Genomic DNA, 20887 nt, shown 5'->3' with positions numbered 1-20887 from the left:
AACGGTGTAATGGACAATTTAATGGATTAACTTTTTAAATAAAAAGTGGTTAGTAAATTATTAAAAACATATTAATTAACTTTAGAGCTAGATTTTGTTTTTGCATTTAAAAATTGAATTTTTTTAAAAACCCTTTCTTAAAGTTTTTGCTCTTAAATTCATGAATATAAAAAATTTGTGTTTAAATTTGTTCGCATAATCGGATAAAAACATATATATTTTTAATGTATTTTATTAAAGGTGGGAAATAATTGTATTTATTAGGCCTGAGAAGGAAGTAAGGCCCAAAAGAAAAAGCCCGGCCCAAACGAGTAACGTCTCTATTGCGGAGCGCGTGCGGCCGTACCGCCAATTCAAATTTCAAAATCTTGTGTGCCCTTTTTTCCCCTCTTCGACCCGAGAGACACTGAACCAGATCTCAACGTTCCATTTTGTCTTCCTCCACAGACTTCCCATAGCTCCTACAACTGTTCATCTTTCAAATTTCCGGCGCCAATCGATATCTTTCACCGCCGTTGGCCTCATTCTGGGAACTATCCAGGACTTTATCGGTTTAATCCTTTCTGGATTTGAAGAAAGATGGCATCTAGAAACCAGAATAGGCCCCCTCGCAGTCCAGCTGTAAGTCGACTCTGATCTTTGATATTGTTCTATTTGTTAGGATGATAGGAAAATTAGCAAATACAACTTCATTTCTTCTCGTCAGGCTGTCATAATCGAGGGTTTTATGATTACTTCTTTGTTTATTTTATATTGCTGTACTAAGAACTAAGAGCAAGTTAAAAATGGTTTAGTTTCGGAGCCCTTCAAATCAAAATTGTATTGTATTACTTACGTCACGACTGTTTTCTGAAACAATCATGCAGATAAAGGATGTTACAGACGATGTTCCATTTGACAAACGGAGGAAGATTGCAGCTGGAAGAATTTTAGGGCCTGCAGCTGGTGCCCGAGGAAGACAGCCGTTTGTAGATGTTAATAATAGGCAGGGGGTTTCTGCTAATGATGCGTGTAGCACCGAGGATTCTGAATGTGGCACCATGGAGTTCACAAAAGAAGAGATTGATGCGTTGTTAAGTGAGAAGTTGAAAGGGAAAAAATTTGATCTGAAGGTTGGATGACTGACATTTTTCTTCGAGCAGTTTTTTTAATAATTGAACTTTCTTCTTGCATCTTCTTGTCCGATACTTTTTTGCTTAGCTGATATTCGAATTTCATGGCACCAATTTGTTAGGGGAAAGTTGATCAAATCACTGATCATAATAAGAGGCTCAAGCATTGCGTAAAATGGTTACAACAAATCGAGGAAAGCCATGTACTTGAGGAGGAAAGACTTCGAACTGCTCTGGAATCTGCTGAGAAAAAATGCTCTGCTATAGGTAATTCTACAGTGCTGGCTTTCTTAGGCTCTTACTGCTGCCAGATAATTTGATATATATTTTGGAAGATATTAACAAAGAGAAATCCTATGTCATATTGTACCACCTATTTTTCAGAGTTGGAAATGAAAGAAAGAGAAGAGGAGTACTCTTCCACTATTTCAGTGCTAAGGAATGATGTTTCATCGTTGGAAGAGAGATTTGCAAAAGAAGAATCACACAAGTTGGTAGGTTTATAGATTGTTCATGCTTACTGTTTCTTTGTTTTCCGATAGTTATTAATACTTTTTCCCCATTCTTTAGGATGCAATGGAGTGTCATAAAAGAGAGAAAGATGCCCGACTTGCGGCCGAGAACTTACAAGCTTCTCTTAGAGGTGACCTCGAGAAAGCTCTCCAAGAGAAATTAGCCGCTGAAAAGAGGGTAAAATAGCTTACATTGGAGTTTAAATGATTTTCCATGAGCATTTTTTTTTCAAGAACAGATATTTTCTTAGCTGATTTTTGTTGTAGTTTGACTTACAATTGCAATCCTCACTCCTTGAAAATTTACAGCTTGCCTCTAATGAGGATTTGTACAAGAGGGCACAAGAGTATAATATCAGTCTTCAACAGTATAATAGTAAACTCCAAGCTGATCTTGATACGACCAGTGAGTCACTCAAACGAGTAGGAATGGAGAAAATGACAGTTGTGGAGAACCTTAGCACACTGAGGGGCCACAATAAGACGCTGCAGGACCAGTTAAAATCTTTAAAAGTACGACGATTCTTAATCTTTGAGCTGCATAACGGTTTTTCTTTTCCCTTCGTACTCATGGAACGCGGCTTGACAAGATTTTCAAGAACTTGTTCTATCTATTCACCGATTTTACTTTTCCCCATGACCCTTTACAAGTAATGGGGTTGCAACCTATATCCTAGTGTAGAAGTTCATGCTTGTGTGAAACTTTTTTTAGTAGTCTAATTTTGTATTTTGCTGCAATAGTCTCTGTCAAGAATTGTTATTAATTTCATGGCCTGTAGAATAAGTGGCAGTTGATTATCTCGTATAGGCTTCATTAGACGAGGCAGTGAAACAAAAAGATTCGTTGACGAATGATATCAAGTGTCTTCGTGAAGAGCTACAACAAGTGAGAAATGATCGTGACCGTCTAACGAGTCAGGCGCTAGCCTTGGCCGCCGAAGTGGAGAAACTTACAGAGGTCAGCGGTAAATCATGTAATGAGTTGGATAGCCTGACAGTTAAAGCAAATGCCTTGGAGGTAAAGGCCATACCTATGTTTACTGACTGAAGTTCTTGTCATCTCAATCTTTTTAAAAAGAAACCTTTTCTTCCCTTCAGGAGACTTGCTCTTCACAAAGGGAGCAAATACGTGTGCTCGATCACCAACTAACAGCTGCAAATGAGAGATTAAAAGTAAGTGATAGTTATTCATGAATTGCTTCTTATATTGTTTTGTTGAACATACGTTTCCTATCTGAATTAAATGTTTATTTTTTTCTAAGCCCTTGACAATATCTTTTTATCCTCATAGATGGCAGATTTATCTGCTTTCCATACGAGGTCAGAATATGAAGAACAGAAAAGGTATATCAGTGACCTACAAAGCCGCCTGGCAGATGCAGAGCAGCAAATTACGGAGGGAGAGAAGTTGAGAAAAAAACTTCACAACACAATACTGGTAACGTTCATGTGCTTACTTCTGTTGGTTTTAGGTCATTAGTCTTGTGGATTGTTTGGAAAGATAATGAGTATATAAGCGAGGCACATTATCTTCATTGGTTTGAAAGCTTTTTGGATAAATCAAGCTTATGCTTAAATTGGACAATATTATACCAATGTAGAGGGCAGTTGTTCCTAAAATGGTATGGTATAGAGTCATGCCCTTATCTTAACTTATCCTTGTCAATAGCATCCTCAAGTGTCAAACAAAGAAATTGTGAGCCTTAAAGGTGTAGTAATAGCGACTTAGGAGTTGAACAAGGCGTGTACTTTGTTCGAGGGCTTGAGAGAAGGAGCCGGGTCTCAATTAAGGGTAAGGGAAGACGGTTTTAGGGCTCCAAAGAAGACCTCAGGGTAGGCTCTATGGTATTCTTTGTTCAAGGGGAGGATTGTTGGAGTTCTATATTGACTAATTAAGGGCAGATGATCATGGGTAGATAAGCGAAGGACACATGAGGTCTTTTAGGGAAAAAGTAAAGCCATCAGTAACTCACTAAGTATGTGGTTAACTTTTAAATTTATTTTATTTTCTCCATGCACAGGAATTAAAAGGGAATATTCGTGTATTCTGTCGAGTGCGACCCCTGCTACCAGATGATGGTGTAGGAGCAGAATCCACAGTTATTTCTTATCCAACATCAGCGGAAACTCTTGGCCGGGGTATCGATTTGTCACAAAGTGGTATGAAGAAATTCATGTTTGTGCAGCAATTCGTTAGAACTGAACTTTTATATTTGCAATCAACGCATGATGTATTTGCCTTCGATCCGTATTGACTAGAGGCTAACCTTTTATTCAATGTAATTATGTTCTTAACAGGGCAGAAATATCCCTTCACATTTGACAAGGTGTTTAATCATGAGGCTTCTCAACAAGATGTTTTTGTAGAAATAACCCAGCTGGTGCAGAGTGCACTGGATGGCTATAAGGTAACGTTTCTTCTCTCCTTTTTTGCGGTTCCTTGTGAATGGAGTGCTTCAGACTCTTCTGATGCCTTGTTGAAAAGAAAACTTACCGACCCGGTATTTTGTCAGGTTTGCATATTTGCTTATGGTCAGACAGGATCCGGCAAAACTTATACAATGATGGGAAGGCCCGAAGCGCCAGAGCAGAAAGGGCTGATACCACGATCTCTGGAACAGATATTTCAAGCTAGTCAATCCCTTCAATCTCAGGGCTGGAAATACAAAATGCAGGTAAAACAAACAATCTTATTTTGATCATCAATTGTATTCTATAATCTTAGGAGTCCCTTCTAAGCAAATGCTTATTGTAGGTTTCCATGTTAGAAATATATAACGAAACCATCCGTGATCTACTGTCAACACATCGATCTAGTGGTTCTGACATAACAAGGACAGAAAATAGTGTTCTTGGTAAACAGTACACCATTAAACATGATGCAAACGGGAACACGCACGTTTCAGATCTCACCATCGTTGATGTCTGCAGTATTAGAGAGATATCTTCACTCTTACAGCAGGCTGCCCACAGCAGGTGCATTACTTTGAGAACGATAATTTGAACGCTGAATTTCTTTTACCTTATATAGTTTATGTGCAAATTAGAGTATCAGGGTGTGCGACAGAATTTAATGTGAATTGGGTTTGATTCTCAGATCCGTAGGAAGGACTCAAATGAACGAGCAGTCATCAAGAAGTCATTTGGTATTTACACTGCGTATATCAGGCGTAAATGAGGCAGGTTTCCTTATGATCCGCACGCATGAACAGTTTATTTACAGTATGTATCAGCTAAAATTTTTCTTTCACTTTCCCAGAGCACTGAACAACAAGTCCAGGGGGTTCTAAATCTCATTGATCTTGCTGGGAGTGAACGGCTTTCAAGGAGTGGGGCAACTGGGGATCGGTTGAAGGAAACACAGGTTCTCATTCTTTGAGCCTAGTGTCTAATAACTCTTTTCTGCAATAATTATGCTCACTTCCATGTTTCCTGACTATATCATCATCAGGCTATCAACAAAAGTTTGTCGTGTTTGAGTGATGTCATATTTGCGTTGGCTAAGAAGGAAGACCATGTCCCGTTTAGGAACTCCAAGCTTACGTATCTTCTCCAGGCACGTGATTTCTCTAAGTCTTTTGATCTTTTACTGGTCTACTGTTAGTTAGACACTGGCCATATTCATCATAGATGAGACTAACTAGTTTGTTGTGTATGCAGCCATGCCTAGGCGGAGACTCGAAAACTCTGATGTTTGTGAATATCTCCCCCGACCCATCATCTGTGAATGAGTCACTTTGCTCCCTTCGGTTTGCGGCCAGAGTGAATGCGTGTGAAATTGGAATCCCTCGCCGGCAAACAACCATGCGACCTGTGGATTCCCGCTTGAGTTATGGCTAAAATTGAGTTAGTTGTACTCTGCTGCATTTGCATACATAAATCTTATTTGTGTCACAGGGTTGTAGTATTACACTTAGTGTTGTAGATGTTTGGTGTTGGGATCAACCACTAATTTGTATCAATATCAGGCTTAGAATCATCAGGCTGTGCGCTTTTAACATGAGTTTTCAATTCTTACTTTTCTGTACAACAGGTTATGGTTTTATGAACCTTAGCATAAATATCTCATATTTCTAATTCTAATCCTTCGTTCTGTACTTTGTAAATGATATTGATTAATGTTTGATATCTATTTCTTATCATTTGATTTCCAAATATATCAACGGATATGATCAATCCATGTTGAGGATAATATAATGCAAAGGGATTGGGAAGATCTTCTGGTCCTATTTCAAAGCTTGCTGCTTTCTTGGGAAGCTAGTGAAGAATCAAATCAAATCATATCAAACAAGTTGGATAAGATTAAATTAAGAGGTGGGGTCGGATTCGTAACCAAAATTATAGCAATGTTTATCTCGTATAATCCAATCGTGCAAATGTTTAGATTACAACGAATTTCCATTATCAATCACTTAAGGACTTGGAAAGATTCTGAGTTGCTGAAAGTGGAGATGGAGGGGCAAGAACAGTTGCGAAGGATTAGGTTTAGGGTTTGTGAAATTATTGTCGAGGATGGTGGGAATTACACACGGACTAATTGAGGAGAAGATCGTGAGTATATAAGTAAGACATTATTTCACTCGTAACGAGATTTTTTGGAAAAGTCGAAAGTAAAACTATTAGACATTCCTTATAGAGGCGTGGAAACCTCTCATTCACAGACGCGTTTTAAAATTGCGAGACGGATGACTACATGTAACGGGTCAAAGCAGACAATATCTGCTAGTGGTGAGTTTAGGTAATTGCGAGACGGACGACTACATGTAACGGGTCAAAGCAGACAATATCTGCTAGTGGTGAGTTTAGGTTGTTACAAATGGTATCAGAGTAAGATACCGAGCAGTGTGCCAGCGAGGATGCTGGCCCCCAAGTGGGGTGGTCTGTGAGATCCCACATTAGTTAAGAAAGAGAACGAAGCATTCCTCATAAGGGTATAGAAACTTTTCACTAACAGACGTGTTTTAAAACGGTGAGACTGACTATAATGCCGTTGGGGTTGTCAGTGGTACCCATTTCAATGGACTTCTGCTACCATCGAAGTGTTTACAAAGAAGGTAATCATAACCGATGGTATGGTACTCAGATTGACAAGCTTGTGGGTGCCAATCCAGAAGAGATGAGGAAAAGGATAGGCGCATATGTCGAGACCATACATGTTATGGCTGTGGTTTTGGCATCAGATGGAGACAAGTGCAGGCGTGGCTCTTGTTTTTTGTGGTTTATAGTCTCTCAGATCATGTAAATTCAAGTTGTTGAACAGTTTAACGAGATCTACCATCATGTTATCATCCTGGAGTAGTGAAATTTAAGGGAATGAATTCTGGGATTTGGTGTGTTGTTGCTTGATTCCCTGTTGTCTTCTTCATATATCATTTCTGGAATACCAGAGCTTTCATTCAACAACATCTTCCATGCCTGCCAAATCATTGCTGATGAATCTACCCAACTCAAGTCTCTTTCTCACCCCCAGTTGTTTCGAATCGTTACATATCATCGTCAGTCTCACGATTCTAAAACGTGTTTATTATAGAGAGGATAGAGAAGGGAACGAAAGATATCCAAAGTCGACTAGAGAAGGGAACGAAACATTTCTTATAACTGTGTAGAAATCTACGTCAGGTGTGTGTGTGGGCGACCGGAGAGAAGTGGATTGTGGCGTTGGGAATTTCAAATCCCAATTCAAATCCTGTCGGATGGTTAAGAATTGAAATGTAGAAAGGGAATGGGGAGTGTGTGGGCCTAAACATGGGAAGCATCACAAAATATTGTAAATCTCAGTGTTTACTTTATTTTGTTTGTTGGAGTGTTAGCGTTAGTGGACCAGTTGCAGTATGCGATTCTTCTTCGATTTTCCCTCCCCACTCTTTCCTCAGATTCCTTTAACCATCTCTACAAATTTCCCATCGCTTCCTCAATCAAACCAAAACCAATTTCTTCTTCCGCAATGCATATGTTCTAGCATTTGCCATGGAACACGCCTCTCTATGTTCCGCCCTGTAATCTGAAATACTTGTACCCGCCATTTTTGAGAGATGGCGTCGTCTGAATTCACGGATTGGGTGTTCGATTACGGCGCGATTGAGGACATCCCTGTCCCCGGCGGCGACCTACCTTCACTGGATCTTCCTGCTTTCACTTTGCCTTCTCGCGATTTCACTGCCTCCTTCAGGTTTTTCTTTTTTCGCTTTTGAATTTCTTTTTGGTTGATTGTATGTCGTTGATATGAACACAAACACCACTCTAAATCACTGTATGTCTCAAATAAACTATTCAAACTTGTTAAAATGAATTGATATATTAAATAACAAATTGAGCTTTAATTTAGTGTTTGGTATGTCTATAAAGTTTAAGAAGGTAATAGTCCAAGTCTACTCCCGTAGAAATTGTTAGCTTTTAGTTTGTTGAGTATACTTGTCAGCCTCACGGTTTTATAATGCCTTTAGGGGATAGCGTCTCATTCGCGCACCTCTCACAATTCACCTCCTTTGAAGGCTACCGTCCTCGTTGACACACCACTTAGTGCTTGCTGATATTATATGTAACTGTCCAATCCCACGGCCTTTTTTAGGCTTTCAGTTCTAGGTTTTCCTCAAGGTTTTTTATTAAAACGCATCTATTAGGGAAAAGTTTCTACACCCTTCTAAGAGATGTTTCGTTCCCCTCTCCAATCGAAGTGGGATCTCACAAAAAATGTCGAATGTGAAATTTATAGGACCTATGAAAAACAACTTTTGAAGTTTAGAGACCATATGACATAAACCTAAAAATTCAGAGACTAAACGTGTAATTTAAACTTATATCTCGAGGAAGAACTCACTCTTTCTTAATGTTTCAGGGCAGATTTTGATGAGCAACTTGAAATGCCAGACGACATAAAGGAATCTGGATCCAGAAAAAGGTGAGCAGTTATTGATTCCCAACTTTAGGGGACAATGAGCATCATTGTTTATGTTGTAAAGCTGTGGCATTGAATTTAAGCATATTGGATATGCCCTTTCAAGAACATGGTAGTGTTGTTACTGTTGACAGGATGAGCAGCTCTGGATCAAATGCATTTGGGTCCAAGGCACATAAAGAGAAAATGCGAAGGGATAAACTAAATGACAGGCATCTAAATTCTATTACATTCATCGTTTTCGCCGTTCTCGTTCTCGTCTCGGCTCTGCTCCGTCCCGACCTCATGTTTTCTCTTTGTCCATTAAAGGTTTCTGGAATTGAATTCCATCCTCAATCATGGAAGGCCTCCCAAAATTGACAAGTCTGCTATTTTGGGTGATGCAGTTCGAATGATCATACACCTAAGGGATGAGGCTCAGAAGCTTAAGGAATCTAATGAAACTTTTCTGGAGAAGATCAATGAAATGAAGGTGGATCTCCCTTTTTTTTATCATTCCCAAGTTCATATTTCCTATATTACAAGTTTTTGAAGTGAACACGAGACCATTCGAGTATCATATTTTGGCTGAGTTTACCGTACCTCTTTTGTGTAGGCTGAAAAGAGTGAACTACGAGACGAGAAACAGAGGCTGAAAGAAGCAAAAGACAACCTTGAACAGAAAATGAAGGCGTTCAATACACAACCAAGCTTCTTGCCTCACCCTCCTGCATTTTCTTCTCCAAATCAGGTTGTTGGGGGCAAGTTGGTACCCGTGATCGGATATCCCGGAGTATCAATGTGGCAGTTCATGTCTCCAGGCGCCATCGATACATCGCAAGACCACGTTCTTCGGCCACCAGTCGCCTGAGTTGTCGGAGTTCATTACTTCACCGGCTTTGCTTTTGAATGAGAGGATTCCTATGTATTTTCAAGATAGAATTGGCTGAATATCTGTTTTGTTAAACAAGTTTCTGCTGATCAAAATCAATGCAGGTCTGCTACAATAACAGTCTTCACCAATTCTGTAATCTTATTTCCTTTCTTCATCTTCTCCTTCTGTTTGGGTTCTTGCCTAACTGTTCTTCAGCAGCTGACATTTCTGTAGAGATTTTGTGAAATAACCAACTATTTTCCTCGTCTTCAAACGACGTAAAAGGAAGAACATTTAGATCATCTTGATGACAGGTCTTAGGATTATGAATTTCCAAGATGATTGGATTAATGTCAGCTGCCACAATTCTTGTGGACTATGCCATTGTGTCTGATTTATAGCGATACTAGGAACAACGAACTACCATAATGTTATAATATTGTGCATTTTGAGTATAAGCTCTCGTAACTTTATTTTTCGTTTTTCTAAAAGACCTCATATCATTGGAGATAGTATTTCTTACTTGTATAGCCAATAAGGGACTCATGATACCGTGTCGATCATTGGATAGATATATATATATATAATACGCACATGACTGCCAGTGGTTTCATTTTTCAATCATTTGTGACTTGGAAAAGTCTAGCAAAAAGTTGAGTGGTTTCATTTCAATTTGGAGTCACTAGTTGCCATTGAAGACCAGTTGGAAGTTGCACCATTTTCAAGCCGTCACCTTTGACCCATTCTTAATCAACAAGTTCTCTAAAATAGACTAACTAACGTGGATATAACTCAGAAATGGACATGTCATTTAGACCTTGAGTTTCATTGTGACCTTGAGATTGTCCACGCATTCGAGAGGCAGCACTGTTGACGAAGAAGGCAGGTTGAGAGGGCGTTGGCAAAGAGAAGGACCCATTGTTGAGCATGAGAAGCACAGTGCTCATCGTTGGCCTCGCACCTAAATTTGCTTGAACACATAACAATCCAATATGAATGCATCTCCCCATTTCCATTCTTGACCCATTTCTCAAGCAAGGATCAACAATATCTAAAGCATTCCCATTCCCCCAACTTCTCCATGCCTACAACAACACCAACATTTGACAGTCATCATTCATATGCATCTACTCACACCGACACTCAAATGAGCTAACACTTGCTACTTACAAGGCTGACGAGACTTTCTTCGACCTCCTTGTTGGTTTGAGCTCGATTATTCTTTTGTCCACTCACTATCTCCAAGATTAGGACGCCAAAACTAAACACATCTGTCTTCACTGAGAAACGACCGTTCCATGCATACTCTGGAGCCATGTATCCACTAGCGATATAAACAAATTTCATTAGTATCTCCCTCACCAAATGAAATGTAGAATGTAGTTGCAGCTACTTACAAAGTGCCCATGATTCTTTTTGTATTTCCTTGTGTTTGATCATGATTGAATAGTTTCGCAGTCCCGAAATCTGAAATCTTAGCATTCATCTCTGCGTCTAATAAAATGTTACAAGCTTTGAGATCTCGATGAATAATTGTAAGTTGAGAGTCTTCGTGGAGATATACAAGTCCTCGAACAATGCCGTCTATGATACTGTACCGAGTCTTCCAATCTAAACGCTCACGCTTTATGGGATCTGCATGAACATATTAACATCCGAAATTAGGATGATTGTTAGAGGTTTCCCAGAAATGAAGTAGGAGAAGCAGAGTGAAGTGTTACTAAATAGGAATTTCTCAAGGCTGGAGTTCTCTACAAACTCATATATGAGCAGCCTTTCATGATGTTTGAAGCAGAAACCCAAAAGCTGAACTAAATTCCGATGTTGAAGCTTTGCCACCAACAAGATTTCGTTCTTGAATTCCTCATCTCCTTGTTTTGAGCCCTGAAACAGTCGTTTCACAGCTATACTTCGTCCATCGGGAAGCCGACCCTGTCGATTAATTATATGAAATGGGTGCAATCGGATATCAAATACTCGTTAAAACTTGGGATGGTTAGGAACCACGACTCTCCACAATCGTATGATATTGTCCATTTTGAGCCTAAGCCTATTCTTTACTTATAAATTCAGGATCATTTCCTAAATTAGCTAACGTAGGACTCAACAAGGATTACCTTATAAACTACTCCAAATCCGCCTTTCCCGAGTTGATTTTCGTCGGAGAATCCATCGGTTGCGACTCTAATGGTGTCAAAATCGAACTGCAGAGACTCTGCATTTATAACTTCATCTTCAGGCAGATCTGTGGATTAAAAGTTTAAACAAACACAGCCATGAATCCTGTTGTGAAATGAAAATGGGGTATCAGCAAAAGGGGTTTTAGCTTTACTTTGAGCTGAATAGCTCCTTAGCTTTCTTGTCTTTAAGAAGATGCTGATGATGATAAGGGCGACAGCAGCTACGATAACCACAATGAGAGGCACAACAATGAAGACGACTATTCCAGATGAGTTTCCTGGAAATAAAAACAGGGCACTCTGTAATGAGTTAAGAGATGAAGAAAGAAAAAGAAGCGAATAGAACAGGATGAACTGTAAATTGCCTTGCGGAGTAGTAGTAGTAGTAGTAGTTGTGTTTGGTAAATTAAGCGGTGGTGGCGCTGACTCCGGCCGATTCTGAATGAAGGGATCGATGTCAAATCTAATATTACAACTGGGTCTTCCAACTCTCCCGCCCATCTTCCCATCACAACAATCTCGAATTTGATCAATAGCACCAAGCAGGCAGTTGGTGCAATCATTGGCAGACAAATCAGGAGTGCACTGCACAGCCCCATAAATGGGCCAGTAATTGGGAATTTCGGCGTCTCCAGCGGCAAATTTCAGACGAGAATCACCCGCTGCAGCTTCAGAGGTGAGTTGCTCAAGCAAATTCCTGGCCGCCTGAGTGAACCGTTTTGGGTCTGAAGCATTACGAGTTCTCGAGGAAAAGACAGCAGGGGAAGGCTCCATGACGCCGAAGATGGAGCGGTCGGAGTAACGAAACATACACTCGTCGTACCATCCAATAGTCTCAATCTGGGTGGGACAGTTTTCTATGAGAAGGGTTATAGTGTTGTTGAGGCATGTTTGGCAATCGCTTGGCCCGACGTCTCCTCTGCACAGACCAATAGCATTAGCTTCGCGGTCATGGCCGTAAGAGAGGTTGTAGAAACCGTAGTCGATTTGGCGGTGGGTGGTAAAGGTGGAGAGGAGGTGATCAAGATTGGCTTTGTAGGTACTGTTAGCGGTGTAGTTCCCTTGTTCATTTTGGCAATTATAGTATTCGAAATCTGACTGACTCGTTGCCATGCGTTGCCAAGTAATGGATACCAAGAAAATCACGAAACCCAGAAACAGGGAAGGTGAAGAACACAAGAATCTTGGCCAAACCATTGAGCTGCTTTCAAACAAAGTCGACTGACCTAAACTTGAGCTCCATTGATGAAGTTATTTATTATAAGAATTTGTCAGCAGGGAGTGAAATTCACGGCTTGGAAATGGCACCCCAGCTTCCGATCGGTCTTCATGGCCCACCCATACTCTGTTTTGCCAGACTTTTCAAAGTCAATGATCCAGACAATGAAACCACTGGCTGAACAAGCAGCCTTACATTTTTTTATTCACCTTTAACCTCAAAATTTTAAATTTTATGTACTTTTGATTCATGAACCTTAAAAAATTCCTTCTCCCTCCATCGACGCTTGGCCTGGCCTCACGATTTCAAGGCTCTGTGGAGTAACAAAGCAATGGGTGGTTCAAGATTTATATGTTCCATTACTCTGAGTTTGTTGTTTTTGGCGCTGATTGGTTACCCTCTGGCATTTGCTCAGCCAAGATTGTTACACTTTATCTGCGTCGACGGAGGCAATAGCAACCATACAACTGATGGGGCTGCCTACAAAGCCAATCTAGAACAACTCCTCTCCACCTTCACCACCGACCATCAAATTGAGTATGGCTTTTACAACTTCTCTTACGGCGGCGAAAACAGAGCATACGCAATCGGACTCTGCAGGGGGGACATTTCGGCGGAGGCTTGCCGGAGATGCCTCAATAACTCCAGAGATATTCTCCTTACACGGTGTGAGACCCAGAAGGAAGCGCTTGGATGGTACGATGCCTGTATGCTCCGTTATTCCGACCGACCCATCTTGGGGTCCATGGAAGTTTCACCGCCCGCCTTTCTGTGGAACACGATGAACGCGTCAGATCCGGAAGGATTCACCCAGGCCGCCAGGAATCTGATAGTGAGTCTCATAGGCCCAACCTCGGCCGGCGACTCCCGTATGAAGTTTGCGGTGGGGAACGCAACGCTTCCAAATTTGCCCACAATTTACGGCTCAGCGCAGTGCACCCCAGATTTGTCTCCGCGGAAGTGCAACGAATGCTTGTCTGGGGCTCTGCCTCTAATCCAAGATTGCTGTGATGGAAAGCGAGGGGGTAGGGTTCTTAGACCCAGTTGTAATTTTCGATATGAGACCTACTCTTTCATTCAATCGCCGCTGCCGCCGCCGCCGCCCACCCTCTCACCCTTTCCACCGCCACCATCCCCTACTCTTTTACTTAACAGAACTACCCACGGTAATGCTACTGCTCCCACTTCCCGGAAAATTGCTCTGTTCATTCCTCTTTACCCTGAACTGCTCTGTTTTTCAGGAAACAAAAGCAGCTACTCTGCAACTTTCATAGCTATCGTTGTGCCTATTGCTGCTGTTGCAGTTTTAGCACTAATGATCAGCATCTACATCTTTCTACGAAAATGTAGGCCAAAACCCAGTGGAGAAAACCGTAAGCTAATCAAATTAGAACTATTTTTTGTTTCATTTTGGAATACTGTTCTTATATTTCGCGCCGACAGGTCAAGCCGAGGAAGAAACTATGACAGTGGGGTTCTTACAGTTCGATTTCAACACCATTAGAACAGCAACAGATGAATTTTCAGACGAAAACAAACTTGGGGAAGGTGGGTTTGGAGCTGTTTACAAGGTAATAATGAAAAGCTTTCATTTTTATCAGTAGCTCGCAGTCGCCGGCGATGAACTTTTTTGTCTCTGTCCATTAACAGGGGAAGCTTCCAAACAAACGAATCGTAGCGGTCAAACGGCTTTCTAAGGTTTCAGGGCAGGGAGATGATGAATTTAAGAACGAACTCCTTTTGTTATCTAAGCTTCATCATCGGAATTTAGTTAAGCTTTTGGGTTTCTCCTTCAAACAAAACGAAAAGCTTCTCATTTATGAGTTCTTGCAGAATGGAAGCCTTGAAAAATTCATTTTCGGTACATAATTCTTCCTCAACTTTCAACATTTCTTCATTAAATTAACCTCTAATCACTAATCCTTTCATACCCAGATCCTCTCAAGCGCCAAACTTTGAATTGGGCAATGCGCTACAAAATCATACAAGACATCACTCGTGGACTTGTTTATCTTCACGAAGATTCTCGAATCAAAATTATTCATCGAGATCTAAAACCCAGTAATATTTTGTTGGATACAAACATGAACGCTAAAATTTCAGATTTTGGTACCGCAAGATTATTCGCATCTGAACAAACTCGAGATGATACGTCCGCAATAATCGGCACTTTGTAAGTAGTAAAGCTTTTATACGTGCAAGTTAACTTCGCTTTACATTAAATTTTCTACTACTGAGTCTCGACCTTGTTTGTGAAATTTAAGTGGATATATGGCTCCAGAATATGCAAGACACGGTCAATTCTCATCAAAGTCGGACGTGTTTAGCTTTGGTGTTCTAGTTTTAGAGATTGTGACTGGACGAAGAAATAACCGAGCCAATAGCTATAACGAGAATATCGAAGATCGTCTTATAAGCTCCGTAAGTAGAGCGTATGAGAATAACCATTAAATTCGTTTAGGAGTTGAACATGAATTGAGTTGGTGGATGCAGGCATGGAGAAACTGGAGGGAAGGAACAGCGTTGAACATTGTAGATCCTTGTGTTGAAATTCGAAGTGAAATGGTGAGGAATGAGGCGACAAGATGCATCCAGATTGGGTTACTCTGCATTCAAGAGAAGGTGTGTGAAAGGCCAACAATGGGTACCATCCTTCTCTTGCTTAACGGCCACTTGGCTGATTTTCCCACGCCCTCGCAGCCTTCTTTCTTTATGAACACTAAGAGCCCTCCAAGCTAATAGCTCTTACTCTGTGCGAATCATTGTCAACACTTGGTAATCTTAAATTGATTTGTTTCGGGCTCGTAGTTTTAACGATCTTCTATAATGTTTGGTGATCATTTGTATATGCAAACCATTTTTGGTATAATTGACTTGACAAAAGTGTATATTCTAGTAGATATTGTCCGCTTTAGCTCGTTACATATTGTCGTTAGTTTCACGGTTTTTAAAACGGTCTGTTAGGGAGAGGTTATCACACCCTTATAAGGTAGGTTTCGTTCTCTTCTTTAATTGACATGGAATCTCACAATTCACCTCCCTTAGAGACCTAACGTTCTCGCTAACACACCACTCGAGATGAATGTTCATAATCGAACGAGTTGAAGTGATGAATGTTCATAATCGAACGAGTTGAAGTAATGAATGTTCATAATCGAACGAGTTGAATTGAAGCACAACGAGAAAATTGAATTTGAAATATGAACAAAAAGTAAAAAATTTGAACTCAAGCATTCTCCTATGTTATATTCACTCAGATTCTCTGTAACCATTAAATTAGGCAATGAACTGTGCATGGAGAGAAGAAAACGTTTTAACAAGGAGATTTAAATCCCATAGGGTTTCCAGCAATGTAATTACTCAAAACATTGAGGGCACCAAATGTGGTCATCAAAACAGTACTCAAAGCCATCACTATACTAACTGAGAAGATGATGAGAGATGCCCTTCCATAGTCACGAATCCCCTTCTGAATCACTACCAACCCGAGCACCGAGGTAATGAAGCAGACGATCGCGAAGATCACTGCAATTTCAGCATGCTCCATTCCCAGCAGCAAATACTGGCAAGCTGACATTGTAGCCGAAAAGAACACCATGAAGGAGCAAGTTGCTGCCGTTTCCTGTATTTACAATTTTCAGATATGAGCCTCATGGGCAATAACGAACTGAATGTTACATGTATCCATTAAAATCTTAAACTTTGTGTCGAACAGATGTCCAAGAACTCCTTGGACTGTTTACCATGTCTAACAGGTTACAAATTCTGGAAAGAATAACATTTTGTAACAGCCCAAGCTCACCGTTAGTAGATATTGTCTGCTTTAGCCCGTTATGTATCGCAATCAGTCTCACGGTTTTAAAACGCGTGTACTAAGTAAAGGTTTCCACACCCTTATAAGAAACGCTTCGTTCCCCTCACAATCCACCTCCTTGGAGGCCCAACGTCCTCATTGGCACACCACCCGGATACCATTCGTAACACGGCCAAATCAAACAATATTTGTTAGCGGTGGGGTTGGATTGTTACAAATGGTATCAGAGCCAGCGAGAACACTGGGCCCTCAAAGGGGGTGGATTGTGAGATCCCACGTCAGTTAGATATGAGATCGAGACATTGCTTATAAGGATGTGAAAACCTCTTCCTAACAGAGGCATTTAAAAACTATAAGACTAACGGTGATACGTAATGGGCCAAAACGGACAGTATCTGTTAGCGGTGGGCTTGAGTTGTTACACTTCTATCACAAAGTTGGAAGTTTAGAGACTTACTAAACACTCTTTAAAGTTCATTACAACATCAAAAGTTCGAGAGATGTAAGGACTTGCCTCTGGAACTATTCCAACTTGAAGAAGGAAAGGGCTTATAAGCATGCCACCGCCAATTCCAAACATGCCACCCAAAATCCCAGCTAAAAGTGCCATTACTGGGAAGATCAGTTTCTTTGATGGTTCAACTGCAGGCCGTGCTTCTTCTAGCTCCTATACAAGGAACAACAGAAAGGATTAGCTTTTGCCTTTGATATCAGACACGAAAGTAAATTTGTTCTAGCCTAAGCAACAAGATATCATAGAACTAGCTTCATTCTTTGCACCTTCTGTGGGGAATCTTCAGGTTGAGGACCCTTCTGTTTGTGAAGAATCCAGAGAGTGAAAGCTATGGCCACTGGAACTTGGAGAGAAGAGATAACCCAGTAACCCGTTCCACACGTTTCTATCGGTAAAAGACCCTGCAAAAACAAGGATTTTACAATGACAAAGTATTCGAATTGCTCGAACGAAGAAAAGATCATATGGAGTAGAATTCACCGAGTTCGACATGATTTTTGAAGAGTTAAAGGTAGCTTCATACTAATTGTTTGATTACTTAAGTACATAATCTAAAAGTGCAATTAAGAATATGTTGAAACAACACTTCAAAACGTTTCCCATAAAAGTACTTGTTCTTACTTTTAGCAGTGATTCCAAGGCAATCAAGGGTTGTTTGGAAGAGCTTATCTTTAAAAGGAAACTAAGGGTTGTGTGGAAGCTCTTTTGCTTAAAGTCAACGTAAGATCCAAGGATATAAAGTTTGTGGATGGAATGAAAAGGTACCAAAGGGAGTAGCAAATGGGACCAAGGGGTGGCATCATATATGCCCCAACAAAAAGTAAACAAGTTGCAGCATCACCTTTAGACTTTACTGTCACGCTCAAATTCGTGGCCAAATAAGACGTCGAATATGCGATAGTTGCGATAGACTCAAATTCAGTCAATGAAGAAGACTAAGGGAGAGGCTTCTCACACCCTTATAAGGAGTGTTTCGTTCCCCTCTCCAACTGATGTAGGATCTCACGTCTACTAGGGAGAGGTTTCCCACACTCTTATAAGGAATGTTTCGTTTCCCTCTCCAACCGATGGTGGGATCTCACAAGTCTATTAGGGAGAGGTTTCCACACTCTTATAAGGAATGTTTCGTTCCCCTCTCCAACCGATGGTGGGATCTCACAAGTCTATTAGGGAGAGGTTTCCCACACCCTTCTAAGGAATATGTTTCGTTCCCCTTTCAAACAGACGGTGGGATCTCACACGTCTATTAGGGAGAGGTTTCCCACACAAAAAATGTTTCGTTCACCACTCCAATCAATATGGGATTTTACAATTCGCCTCCCTAGGGAGCTATTCCCACACCCTTATAAGGAAGGCTCGTTCTCCTCTCCAACCAATGTGGGACCTCACAAAGTTACTTGCTCCTATAATAAACTGAAAACAACAAACTATTAATTCACTTGGAATCATAAGATCAAAAACCATGATACAAGGCAAAACTTAACTATACTGAGGAGGAAATCCTTTGATTTTCATCATGCCAGACAAATTTGACAGTTCATTTTCTATAGTGAAGAACAGGAGGATTTATCATCTCATGAAAAACTCCAGGTTGATTTCAAGAGTCATTGAAAAGGCTGCACTTACAGATCTACATTAATACGAGACTCTGTCACTGGAGCAAACAATATAGCATACTAATAAACTAATATCAAATTCACAAGTCAATAGCATTTTTCAATATATACTTCACACAATAATCAAGAACATGTCAGGATAATTCTATGTATTTAGAAGACACTCAAATCCTCTGATATTTCCCCAAACAAATGAACAGTTATGTTCTAATCAGACATAGAATCAATTAACATGAATAAGATAAATCCATACCTGTCCATCGCGGTTGCCACGAAGAAGATAAATAAGGTAGAAACAAGACCAGACAAGAACCAAGGCCCCTAACTTCATTGAAGGAAGCCTCAATCTGGGATCGTTCTGTGTAGGCAACAGAGGCTCTTCAAAAGCTATGGTTTCATTTTCATTCTCTAATGCATCTTCCAAATTACACCCATTATTCCTATGCTCTTCTGTTTCCATTTTCCAGTACACCATCCCACTTTTACATGTTTTCAAAGTCGACCAAGCAAGAAAAATGGCAAACAGAATAGTAGTAACCCACTCAGGAAACGCAAGGTTACATAAAACTCCAATACTCACTCCCAATAACATGCACGGTTCAGTCAAAAGAGCAATATCAAAGTTAATCAAACACTTCCCCTCTGATTTGGATCTTTTAGAGAACAAACTGTTAAATACATTCGCAATCGACCCTCCAGTGACCATAAAAGCCGAGAGGCTAGACGCTGTTTTGAGGTCCACACCAGCCACAATCGTCAAAATAGGTATGTAAAGCCCACCGCCGCCAATCCCGCCGGCGCTGGATAAAGAAGCGGCGATAAAACAGAGAACTCCGGCAATCACAATGGGAGGCGAAAACGGCAACTGGGTTTGATGGAAATGGAGACGAAAACTCGTTTTCCATTGTTGGGTTTTGTTAAGAAAGTCATCAAACTCAATGAAATCGAAGAAGGGTTTAATTTGTTTGGCGTGAGAAACATTAATGGCAAGCGATAGAACCAAAAAGGCAACGGCAAACTGGGTCTGGGCGTTCCTCATTGTGCAATGATGAGAGGATGAACTAGAACCTGATTAACCTTATATAATAGATAAGACAAGAAGGGGCTCGAGAGTGTTCTGCTCTGTTCTGAGTAGTTCCCTCGCAATTTCTCACGCGGAAACGAAAAAGTAAGAAAACGGCTGAAAAAGATTCGATAGAATAATGGAGGGAAGCGATTAACTGAGAAGTTTGACGCCCACTTTAATGGTAGCCATCGATGAAGCCATTGATGGGTTATATAAGAAAATGAAATTTGAAGCAATTCGCTGCCTAACGTAAAATATCTAAATGCTAAATCAAAGTTCTGTTCATCTTCTCGGATTTGGGTTTATTATATTCCTACTACATTTATAGGATTTTTTTTTTTTTTTTTTTTTTTTTTTTTTTTTTTTTTTTTTTTTTGCCTCTTTTGATCTTATCTACGACACGTCACATAATATTTTTTATTCTTTTGAAAAGAGATTTAAAGTAATTTATAAAATAAAAGTAAATTTTTTTGTTTTTTTTTTGATAAGACACGTGGAACTCAACAAGAGGAAGGATAATAAATAAATTAGAAGATTTTTAACGGTTTTTTTAATAAATGAAGCATTTAATTAATTTAATATTTATTTAAAGTATTAAATTTAACATAAAGCAGTGAGTCAGTGAGGTATTTCCAGGTGGAGGAAATGGAGTGCCATCTCAGCCATGTGAAATTTGTCACATCATTTTTTTTATCCACGTGGTTTGGGCCTCTTCTATTCTAACTGCCACTTATTTAATATCATGCAAACTTTTCTATCAACATTTTGCCTAAAATATCAATATTCATGATTACTTTTCGAATTTAAATTATAAACCTAACATCTTTATACGAAACATTCCCAATTTAGATCGAGGATGAGGGAGGGAGGAAGTAGGAAACATTTTTTTCGTTAGATATATAAGTTCGGTGATGAGATTGTACTCTCTTTTCCCGTCCCTGCCACATTCACTTAATATAAATATATTTGTAACATATATATATATATATATATGAACGACACGTGTGGTTAATATTAAAATTTGAACTTTTAAAAATAAGGTAGGTATAACCTACGTTTTAAAATATATTGATTTATTAAGATTTTTTTAATAAAGATTATATTGC

At 39.9% G+C, this 20887-nt stretch overlaps 5 protein-coding genes across 6 annotated transcripts; 3 read left to right on the top strand and 2 right to left on the bottom strand.

Annotated features, from left to right (window-relative positions):
* The first annotated feature begins 381 nt into the window (after window positions 1-381).
* On the top strand, window positions 382-5730 carry LOC111782971 (kinesin-like protein KIN-14C). The gene is made up of 17 exons (XM_023663837.1): window positions 382-621; window positions 867-1112; window positions 1235-1379; window positions 1497-1606; window positions 1683-1802; window positions 1934-2137; window positions 2433-2642; window positions 2723-2797; window positions 2916-3062; window positions 3646-3784; window positions 3923-4032; window positions 4138-4299; window positions 4380-4600; window positions 4722-4803; window positions 4884-4988; window positions 5076-5180; window positions 5285-5730. Exons 1-17 carry the CDS (start codon window positions 580-582, stop codon window positions 5462-5464), a joined length of 2403 nt encoding a protein of 800 aa, XP_023519605.1. The 5' UTR covers window positions 382-579; the 3' UTR covers window positions 5465-5730.
* A 986-nt stretch (window positions 5731-6716) lies between these two features.
* On the top strand, window positions 6717-9827 carry LOC111782983 (transcription factor ILR3-like). Its single transcript, XM_023663846.1, has 5 exons — window positions 6717-7793; window positions 8460-8522; window positions 8654-8731; window positions 8829-8991; window positions 9115-9827. The coding sequence occupies exons 1-5, from the start codon at window positions 7657-7659 to the stop codon at window positions 9367-9369; spliced, it is 696 nt and encodes a 231-aa protein (XP_023519614.1). The 5' UTR covers window positions 6717-7656; the 3' UTR covers window positions 9370-9827.
* A 188-nt stretch (window positions 9828-10015) lies between these two features.
* LOC111782973 (putative receptor-like protein kinase At4g00960) lies at window positions 10016-12834 on the bottom strand. Its single transcript, XM_023663839.1, has 7 exons — window positions 11918-12834; window positions 11705-11830; window positions 11490-11617; window positions 11094-11304; window positions 10770-11007; window positions 10543-10696; window positions 10016-10457 (listed from the first exon to the last, which is right to left on the bottom strand). The coding sequence occupies exons 1-7, from the start codon at window positions 12747-12749 to the stop codon at window positions 10149-10151; spliced, it is 1998 nt and encodes a 665-aa protein (XP_023519607.1). The 5' UTR covers window positions 12750-12834; the 3' UTR covers window positions 10016-10148.
* Window positions 12835-13017: 183 nt separating this feature from the next.
* On the top strand, window positions 13018-15669 carry LOC111782974 (cysteine-rich receptor-like protein kinase 29). Of its 2 annotated transcripts, none has more exons than XR_002813248.1 (7): window positions 13018-13937; window positions 14013-14144; window positions 14215-14342; window positions 14422-14632; window positions 14707-14944; window positions 15053-15192; window positions 15265-15403. XR_002813248.1 is itself a non-coding variant. In XM_023663840.1 (7 exons), the coding sequence occupies exons 1-7, from the start codon at window positions 13103-13105 to the stop codon at window positions 15508-15510; spliced, it is 1947 nt and encodes a 648-aa protein (XP_023519608.1). In that variant the 5' UTR covers window positions 13018-13102; the 3' UTR covers window positions 15511-15669. The 2 variants fall into 2 exon arrangements, 1 of the variants encoding a protein (XP_023519608.1); XM_023663840.1 differs by having other exon boundaries at window positions 15036-15192; window positions 15265-15669.
* Window positions 15670-15992: 323 nt separating this feature from the next.
* On the bottom strand, window positions 15993-20055 carry LOC111782977 (sulfite exporter TauE/SafE family protein 5-like). Its single transcript, XM_023663842.1, has 4 exons — window positions 18969-20055; window positions 17366-17500; window positions 17100-17252; window positions 15993-16393 (listed from the first exon to the last, which is right to left on the bottom strand). The coding sequence occupies exons 1-4, from the start codon at window positions 19752-19754 to the stop codon at window positions 16085-16087; spliced, it is 1383 nt and encodes a 460-aa protein (XP_023519610.1). The 5' UTR covers window positions 19755-20055; the 3' UTR covers window positions 15993-16084.
* Window positions 20056-20887: the final 832 nt, after the last annotated feature.

The sequence above is a fragment of the Cucurbita pepo genome, chromosome LG20, assembly GCF_002806865.2.
Source record: "Cucurbita pepo subsp. pepo cultivar mu-cu-16 chromosome LG20, ASM280686v2, whole genome shotgun sequence".
Classification (NCBI taxonomy): Eukaryota; Viridiplantae; Streptophyta; class Magnoliopsida; order Cucurbitales; family Cucurbitaceae; genus Cucurbita; species Cucurbita pepo.
This window is presented reverse-complemented; position numbering and strand designations above follow the sequence as displayed.

What these genes read in the sequence shown, in the direction of transcription:
- LOC111782971 (XM_023663837.1), top strand. Translation starts at nt 580, where the DNA reads ATGGCATCTAGAAACCAGAATAGGCCCCCTCGCAGTCCAGCT. An exon ending in AACTTCACAACACAATACTG is followed by an intron (nt 3,063 to 3,645) that starts GTAACGTTCATG and finishes CTCCATGCACAG; the next exon opens with GAATTAAAAGGGAATATTCG. An exon ending in GTGCACTGGATGGCTATAAG is followed by an intron (nt 4,033 to 4,137) that starts GTAACGTTTCTT and finishes GTATTTTGTCAG; the next exon opens with GTTTGCATATTTGCTTATGG.
- LOC111782973 (XM_023663839.1), bottom strand. Translation starts at nt 12,749, where the DNA reads ATGGTTTGGCCAAGATTCTTGTGTTCTTCACCTTCCCTGTTTCTGGGT. An exon ending in AAAAGAATCATGGGCACTTT is followed by an intron (nt 10,697 to 10,769) that starts GTAAGTAGCTGC and finishes TTATATCGCTAG; the next exon opens with TGGATACATGGCTCCAGAGT. An exon ending in AAGAAAGTCTCGTCAGCCTT is followed by an intron (nt 10,458 to 10,542) that starts GTAAGTAGCAAG and finishes GTGTTGTTGTAG; the next exon opens with GCATGGAGAAGTTGGGGGAA.
- LOC111782977 (XM_023663842.1), bottom strand. Translation starts at nt 19,754, where the DNA reads ATGAGGAACGCCCAGACCCAGTTTGCCGTTGCCTTTTTGGTTCTATCG. An exon ending in CTGAAGATTCCCCACAGAAG is followed by an intron (nt 17,253 to 17,365) that starts GTGCAAAGAATG and finishes TTCCTTGTATAG; the next exon opens with GAGCTAGAAGAAGCACGGCC. An exon ending in AAGTTGGAATAGTTCCAGAG is followed by an intron (nt 16,394 to 17,099) that starts GCAAGTCCTTAC and finishes TTGTAAATACAG; the next exon opens with GAAACGGCAGCAACTTGCTC.
- LOC111782983 (XM_023663846.1), top strand. Translation starts at nt 7,657, where the DNA reads ATGGCGTCGTCTGAATTCACGGATTGGGTGTTCGATTACGGCGCGATT. An exon ending in GATTTCACTGCCTCCTTCAG is followed by an intron (nt 7,794 to 8,459) that starts GTTTTTCTTTTT and finishes TTAATGTTTCAG; the next exon opens with GGCAGATTTTGATGAGCAAC. An exon ending in AGAAGATCAATGAAATGAAG is followed by an intron (nt 8,992 to 9,114) that starts GTGGATCTCCCT and finishes TCTTTTGTGTAG; the next exon opens with GCTGAAAAGAGTGAACTACG.
- LOC111782974 (XM_023663840.1), top strand. Translation starts at nt 13,103, where the DNA reads ATGGGTGGTTCAAGATTTATATGTTCCATTACTCTGAGTTTGTTGTTT. An exon ending in ACTTAACAGAACTACCCACG is followed by an intron (nt 13,938 to 14,012) that starts GTAATGCTACTG and finishes TCTGTTTTTCAG; the next exon opens with GAAACAAAAGCAGCTACTCT. An exon ending in GGTTTGGAGCTGTTTACAAG is followed by an intron (nt 14,343 to 14,421) that starts GTAATAATGAAA and finishes GTCCATTAACAG; the next exon opens with GGGAAGCTTCCAAACAAACG.